This window comes from Calliopsis andreniformis, unplaced genomic scaffold, assembly GCF_051401765.1.
Source record: "Calliopsis andreniformis isolate RMS-2024a unplaced genomic scaffold, iyCalAndr_principal scaffold0463, whole genome shotgun sequence".
Classification (NCBI taxonomy): domain Eukaryota; kingdom Metazoa; phylum Arthropoda; class Insecta; order Hymenoptera; family Andrenidae; genus Calliopsis; species Calliopsis andreniformis.
In genome coordinates, this window is record NW_027480872.1 from 5,264 (window position 1) to 13,289 (window position 8,026).

Consider the following 8,026-nt stretch of genomic DNA (forward strand, 5'->3'; position numbering starts at 1 on the left):
CGAGTCATACGAGTGAAATATCGTGGCGCTGGATGAAATATTGCGAATTTCACGTTGTTGGAATCGCTTAAAATAAGGGATCCAACGGAGGTCCGGATGAGGTGAGATTGAGGGGATACGAAAGAAAACGAAGACACGAGTTTTATATTTTGTCGGCCCTGAAAAGGGCTTTGAAACGACGTTTATTTAGCTTCTGTGTAGGGGGCTGGGCGCTGGCTCCGGTCCTCGTCGGCTGGAAAGGACGGCGGCGGATCGGAGGGCCTTGGCTGGTGGTGACGCCGGCTCCCCTTAGCGACGTTGACGTCTGAAAAAGAGAGATAGCGGCGGAACCGCGGCGGTAAGCAAGAGTGTAAATCTGGCTATACCAAAGATTCCCAACTCCAGGCTGCGCTCGCGAGCCTATTTGGAGGGGATAGCAAAACCTTGCCTGTAACGCAAAGGTAATGCAGTGGACTGTATTATCGACTCTTCTTCTGGCGCGAAGAAGAAGTCGATGAACGAGTGGCTTGAGAGGAGGAGGGACCTCTTCTCTTCGCCTTGCACCTTTTGGAAAGGTTCGTTCCGTACGAATCCAAGTAATTTAGGGATTCGTGAGCGGAGGGACACGCTATAACCAGCGAATTGCTGGTCCTGGAGGCTGAGGACGGCCAGAGGCTCGGCGACTCCGTTCACCTTACCGTGTGCTTCTATTCGTCACACGGGGGTTGCTACTAAACGGGGTGGCAGAGCACGAGTAACGCAGAGGTGATAGGCACGTACGTTATCTCTCTCTGTTGTAACCCGTCTCTCAGGGATCCAACAGGCAGCGGCCTTTGTTGCTCCGAGACGAAACGAGACTCAGAGAATCAGGGCAGGCCCCGATTCCAAGAGTGCAAATCTCGATCAATTGTCTCCTAAAACAAACCAGGTGCTCTTTCGTACGTAGTATACGTACGAATCGAGCAGAGTTTCCTAGTCTGTCGGCGACAGAGGTTCAGCTTTTTAGAGCTAGTGAGATTTCAAGTGTCTGGTAACCAAACTACTTGAAATCTGAAAACTGGCGAGCTGAGAGGCGCTTGACGTACGGTCGCACTGACTGCGTCAAGCTTGATTGTCGAAAGACGACTGGGGCGAGAGCCGCGCGTGTCTCCGCGAAGCGGAAGACGTGCCAAATTTTACCACTACGCGGCGCTCACAAATTATCTTTTGTCTCGTGCTAATGTAGTACGATGTACTCTCTCTCTCCTTCAGGCTCCGATGTCCCCACTCGACATCGAGCCTGGAGTTCAAAACCGTTGCTCGACAACGCTTACTTTGTTTGAACTTTAATTTTGACGACAAAAACAAGTCATACGACAGCTGATCGTGTTTTGCTGCTAGGACAACGTATGCTCCGACCGAAGGCCACCTTCGGTCGGTCACGTATACCAACAAATTACGAATCTCGCGGACGAGCCAAATGCCCGTTATATAACCGCTTTTTAAACATACCGCCCCCCTTGCACGGTCCGTGCAACGGAGAATCGGTAATGCTCTGTCGTATGCACATCGTAACGCGAGACTCGAAAGACTAATACTTTCTTCGCGAATGAGAGAGAGAGGTGCTGCAAGTGAAGTTCAATTGAAGTGAACTCACTCGCAGCGTTGTCGTATATTCAATCAAAATATAAATTCAATTGAACTTACTTATGCGCTGGTGGAGACGCGCTCTGCTGCGGGTGTAGCTGCTGCTGTTGCTGCAGCAGCCGCATCGAGGTTTCCACCGCGATGCCGACTGCTGCGCGCGTCAACTCCTCTAACGTCGGTCCTTGAGGCCGGGGTGGTCGCCGGGTGCGGCTGGCAATTGGGGAGGGCCTAGCCGCCACCAAGGCCCTGGAGGTCGTCGGTGCTTGTGCCTGTTGACGGTTATCCTCCCTCGCCTTTGGTCGGGGCCTGTTGGGCGTCCTCCCGCCCGCTTGGCTCGCTGCAGCCGCGGGGGCGGTACTCTTCTCTTGGCCTCTCGGCGTTGGGGGGTCCACCGCCGGCCGCCAAAGCAGTGACGTTAATCGCTGCTCCCGGTCCCATCTGAGGGCGTACCGCCCTCCTGGGACGGTGCAGCGATACCGCCGCGTGGTGCGCGGAATGTGCTCCGGCACCCTGAGCTGTACTGGGCCCATTCTTGGTGGGCCGATGGTTATTGTCCACTCCTCTTGAGTGGTTTCTTGTACTGCTTCCTGGTGCGACTTCTCCAGTGGCGAGGGTGTACGCGTCTCTTGCTGGAGAGCCTGCTCCCCAATCTTCAAACAGCGATCAAAGGTCGCCGAGATTTGGTTCTGCGTGTTTTGTGTGTCGCTTTCCATTGCTTGATTTCTACTGACTCGGCCGGCGCGACGCTCGCAACCGATTTCGGTAGCGCCCGCGATTTCGCGGGGGCGCTTTTTCCCTTGGAGAGATAGAGACAGAAATACTTCGTCTCCCCTCCCAAGGGGATTGGGGGGTCAAGGAAGAGGGGGTCCCGATCGTTCGATTTTCTTCTAGAACAATCGGTCTCACCTTGGTGTCTCCCCTATTTTTTCCAAAATTGTTTTGGCAATTTATTTTGGCCGCTCGACCTCGGCGTCGGTCGTCATAGCGGGCTCATCCACGGGTAACCTACACATCCTTGTAATTGGGCGTGTGTATGTTGACTTCGCTGTACGTACTTTTACCACACGTACATTTCCGTCTTTCCCCGGGAACACCTCCTCAATTCTTCCCATCTCCCACTGATTGGGGGGAAGAAGAGGATTCTGCACTAGCACCAGGTCTCCTGGTTGCAGTTGCAGTTGGGTGGCGCGCCACTTGTAGCGATTTTGGAGGTGCGTGAGGTAATCGCGCGTCCAATGCCTCCACAGTTGCTCGTGGAATTTCTGAATCGCTCTCCAACGCGACAATCGCGAGAGTTTTTCATTTTCCACGGACTGCAGCGGAATCGCATTTAGTGGTCCGCCTGTCAGGAAGTGACCGGGCGTAAGAGACGCATAGTCGTCTGGGTCGTCACTCAGGGGAGCGATCGGTCGCGAGTTAAGACTCGCTTCGATCTTGCAGAGCAGCGTCTGCATTTCCTCTCCCGTTGGTGTGAACTCTCCCAACGTGCGTTTCAAATGGTGTTTCACCGATTTTACGCCGGCCTCCTGCATTCCACCGAAGTGTGGGGCACTGGGTGGATTAAACCGCCACTGAATGCCCATAGCACCGCATTTATTATGCGTGTCCGTTGCAGAAAATACTGCACGACAGTGCTGTTGTAATTCTCGATCGGCACCGACGAAATTGGTTCCATTGTCACTGAAAATGCAGGACGGGATTCCTCGTCGTGCAACAAACCGATCGAGTGCGGCTAAGAACGCGCTCGTCGTGTAGTCATGGACGAGTTCGATATGGACAGCCCTCGTAGCGTAACAAACAAACACCGCGATGTACGCTTTGTGAGCTGTTTTGCCTCGGCCCGCGGAGTCGCGGACACGGTAAGGTCCCGCGTAATCCACTCCGCAATTGTCGAATGCTCTTGACGGGCGGCAGCGCTCCGGGGTCAAATGCTGCATTATTTGCGTGGACGTGTTGCCTCGCCACCTTACGCATCGCATGCATTTGTTGACCACGGTTTTCGCTGCATTTCGACAACCGAGGATCCAATAATTTTGCCTGACAGTGTGCAAGGTCAACTGCAAGCCCCCATGCAACGTATCTACGTGGCACTGCCTAATTATTAATGTCGAAACATAATGCTTAGGCAGTATTATCGGGTGCTTGGTTTCCCATGCAAGCGTCGCATTCTCCAGTCTTCCACCGACTCGCAGGACGTCCTTATCGTCGAGGAACGGGTTGAGACTTTTCAAGGGAGACTTCACAGGGATACTGCGATGATTTTTTAAGCATCGGTATTCCTCTGCGAAATGCGAGCCCTGTATATGGCGTGCGAGGCGCTCAGCTGCGTTACGCATTTCTGCCGCCTCGATTACTTGACCGGCGTTTGACCTTTGATTGTCGCGCGACGGTCTTCGCCAACAAAGACAGTACGCCGTTACACGTAACAGTTTTCTCCATGATTGAAAACGGAACAGAAAATCCCATTCCGGCTTCGGAGTTGCTACGTGTGCATGCGCTACGCGCTTGCTTTCATCGGTCTCAACGGAAGCGGGTATGGCGGGCCATTGCGCTTCCGCTTCGCTCAGCCATGTCGGTCCAAACGTCCATAGGTTCGACTGCAGAAATTCTGCCGCGTCGATCCCGCGCGAATTTAAATCCGCGGGGTTCGAACGGGTCGGCACGTAACGCCATTCCGCGTTCGGGAGGGCCGTTTGGATTTTCGACACTCGGTTGGCCACTATAACCTTCCAGGTCGATGGGTGTTTTTTTCAGCCAAGCTAGAGCGATCGTTGAGTCTGTCCAGCAGACTACACGATCTATTTTCATTGCAAGTGAGTCTCTCACGTGCAAGATTAGCTCGGCTAGCAGTACGGCCCCGTTCAATTCAAGAACTGGGATCGACTGTGTTTTTATTGGAGCCACTCGCGTTTTTGCCATCATCAGCGATGTAAACACACCGTTGTCTATCGTCGTCACTCTTAAATAAGTGACGGCCGAATAGGCTGCGAGCGATGCGTCACAAAATCCGTGCAGTTCCACAGAAGTCGTGTCGGCTCCATAACGGATCCATCGGGGAAGTTTCCACTGGTTCAATCTGCTCCAATCCGCACAAAATGTGTTCCACATTTTGAGCGTTTCCGCGGAAACTTGCTCGTCCCACTGGATTTTCTCCAGCCATTGGGACTGCATTAAAGTTTTCGCGCGAATCACGACTGGCGAAAGCCAGCCGAGAGGGTCGTATAATTTTGCAATTTCCGAAAACAAAGTACGCTTTGTGATCGGTGTTGCAGACGGTTGGAAGCGTTGCAGATTAAAGTAGAAAAAATCTCCTGATGGAATCCATCGCAGACCGAGTACCTTTAATTCGGAATTATCAAACAAATCAAGGTCGACTGCGTGGGAGTGCGAGCTATGTGGAATATTGCCTAATAAATCTGGCGAATTTCCAGCCCACTTACGAAGGTTAAATCCACCTTGCTGTAAGAGCTCGCACGTTTGTTTACGGATTTGCTCCAACAATAGTTTGTCCGGAGCTCCCATAAACACGTCGTCAACATAGACGTCCTTCTCGAGGATAGGAGCGGCGAGCGGGAAGCGGTCGCCGTCCTGTTTTTTCAGCTCGAGAAGCGTTCGCATCGATAAATATGGGGCACACGCCGTACCGTAGGTCACGGTTTTTAACTCGAACGCTATATTTCGTTCGGTTTCTGGCGTGCGCCACACGATGCATTGGAATCGACGATCCTCTGCAGCTACGAGAATTTGTCGAAACATTTTCTCGATATCTGCTACTAGCACGTATTGATACAGACACCACCGCGTTAATACTGCGGTGATATCGTTCTGTAATTTCGGTCCTACGTGGAGGATGTCGTTCAGCGAGCGTCCGCCCGCTGTTTTACTGGAAGCGTTAAACACGACGCGCAGCTTCGTCGTAGCGCTTTCCGTTCGAACAACCGCTCTATGTGGAATGTAGAGTCGTGTTTTGTCGAGGAACTCTAGGCGAGTCATATGACTCAACGACTCATATTCAGTGAGAAACTCACTGTATTCCTTCATGAGGGTTTGATCCAGGTCCAGTTTTTTCCTTAACCTAGTCAACGCGGAGAGAGCTATTGGAAGAGATTCTCCCAACAGCTCGTCCGGGTTTTCGTGGTTGAAGGGCAACCGAACGATGAATCGTCCCGTCGCGTCTCGCGCGACGGTTTTTGCGAAGTATTCTTCGCATTCGTCCTCTGCCTTGGTATTCACCAATTTCGAGGGTATCTCCTCTATCTCCCAAAACCTTCGTATCGCTTTATCGAGCGATTCGAGGACGGTGCAATGCAGCGTCCTCACGGGGTTTGGGGAAGAGGTGGCTGCGTCGACCGGGCCTGACAGTATCCAGCCTAAAGCTGTTTCCTGCGCGATCGGCCCTCGCTTACCGAATCGCCGAAGCCCTGGTCGAATGATGCTCGCATATGTCCCAGCTCCGATCAGCACCTCTATTGGGCGGTTTGAAGCGGGGTCAGGATCCGCGAGTGTCAGTTCACGTAACGCGGTGTATTCCGGCACGTGAACCGACGGCGGGGCATACGAGGTGATTCGAGGCACCACGTATGCACTGGTGCGGAACGCCTCCTCAGTGCAACGTGTCGAACCGAACTCGATATCCACGCTATATTTTATATCCTGGGCTTTTCCGCCCCCCAAGCCCGTAACCGTGGCTGGGGTTTTCCTTCTCGCGAGTCGCAAGTCATTTGCGAGGTTCGCGGAAATGAAGGAGGCTTCCGAGCCCTGGTCTATGAGTGCACGCGCGATGCGCGTCGTGCCTCCCTTTCCTGTGACTCGCACATTTGCCGTTGCCAGAAACACAGCTGGTGTTCCGCTCTCCGTCGCACTACAGTGCGACGTCACGTCGGCGCTTGATGTAGAAGCACGAGATTTCGTGTTTACATTCGCGGGCTCGCGTGCGGGAACGTTACTCCGTCCCGCTTCCCGCTGGCCCTGCTGTGGCTTTTTCGTTGATCGACGATTGCCTGTGCCGACTTGTGGTGCGTCAAAGTGCAGAATAGTGTGATGCTTCTTACTGCACTTTGTACACGCTGCGTTCTTAGGGCAGCGCGCGACTGTGTGAGTCGAAGCGAGACAGTTTATACACGACTGATTCGCTTTAATATAATGGAAGCGCAATTCAGGCGTGAGCAGCTTGAACTTTTTGCACGTTGTAATTCCGTGCGTCAGTCCGCAGAATGTACACTCCAAGGTTGGACTGGGAGAGCTTTCGACTACGGCGTTATGTTGCCGTATGCGAGGTTTTGCCTTGGGGTCAACCGCTTGTTTTTGTACCGGGTTGATCAGCACGTGCAGTCTGTGCTCTTGCTCCCTGAGAAAATCCAACATCTCATTAAATGAGGGGATTTCTTGGTTGAGCTTTTGCGTGCCCTCCCATTCCCATTCTAGGGATTGGTCCAACTTAGATTTTATCAGGATGACCAACACGTCGCTGTAATGCTCTACCTTGCGCCCCAGCTTCTGGAGCGCGGCGAGCGTTTGTTTCCAGCCGACGGTGACCTGTTGCAGGCTTTCTATGTCGCCCGTCCTGATCGGCTTCAGCTTCGTGAATGTTGCGAGTAGCTGAAGCACCATACGACGTGGGTTCCCGAATTGTTCGGTCAGGGTATCCCACGCCGGCTTGAAATTACGATCCGCAATTTCAAGCGTGGCAATCGATGCGAGTGCCTCTCCTTCCAAGCAGCCGTTCAGATATTGCAAACGTTGTGCATCTGATAACCGTTGATCTTTTATTATACTTGCGGTAAACAGATCCGCAAAGTGACACCACTTTCGCGGATCTCCGCTAAATCTCGGTAAATTCTGCTTGGGAAGCTCAAGCGTACTAGGCTGACCGGTTGCTCCGGCACCCGCGGTATTCCCGGGGTTACCGAATCCAGCCGATCCCTTTTCCTGGATGAGGCTGTCCAATTCCGTCATCAGGAAATTCTGAGCTTCATGGAACGCATCTTCTGCATCATCCATCGTACTCTCGCTGAAGAAGGGTATGACCTTCCGTTTGCTGTCAGGGACTTCCTTTTTGAGCTGTTTAACTCGCTCTTGGATGTCCCTCCAAACGTCAGTCACATACTCCAACTTCTGCTCGAGGAGAGAGATGGTGTAATTATTTCGCCCCTTTTTCTTCAGATTAGTCACGAGTCGGGTCATTCCCCGAATTCGTGACTGAATATCCTCCATCTCAACCTCCAGGGCAGGAAGAGTCAACTGCTCCTTTGTGGGGTTCGACATGGTGATATACTTCGAGAGGTAAACACTGCTCGAAGGTTAACCTGAAGTGAACGTTTCTTTCACCCTTTCTCAACCTTTCGATCCGGCTCGAAGGACCTTTTTGTTGGAATCGCTTAAAATAAGGGATCCAACGGAGGTCCGGATGAGGTGAGATTGA

General features: G+C 52.7%; 1 protein-coding gene across 1 annotated transcript; it reads right to left on the reverse strand.

Annotated features, from left to right (window-relative positions):
• Positions 1 to 239: 239 nt before the first annotated feature.
• Positions 240 to 7,818, reverse strand: LOC143187986 (uncharacterized). Its single transcript, XM_076392049.1, has 6 exons — positions 4,269 to 7,818; positions 2,916 to 4,213; positions 2,571 to 2,723; positions 2,333 to 2,524; positions 1,666 to 2,291; positions 240 to 304 (listed from the first exon to the last, which is right to left on the reverse strand). Exons 1-6 carry the CDS (start codon positions 7,816 to 7,818, stop codon positions 289 to 291), a joined length of 5,835 nt encoding a protein of 1,944 aa, XP_076248164.1. The 3' UTR covers positions 240 to 288.
• Positions 7,819 to 8,026: the final 208 nt, after the last annotated feature.

Coding starts and splice junctions, on each gene's coding strand:
- LOC143187986 (XM_076392049.1), bottom strand. CDS start 7,818: ATGGAGGATATTCAGTCACGAATTCGGGGAATGACCCGACTCGTGACT. Junction 4,214..4,268: donor CGAACGCGGAATGGCGTTAC/GTGCCGACCCGT, acceptor TCGACGCGGCAG/AATTTCTGCAGTCGAACCTA. Junction 2,724..2,915: donor ATGCGATTCCGCTGCAGTCC/GTGGAAAATGAA, acceptor CCCCCCAATCAG/TGGGAGATGGGAAGAATTGA.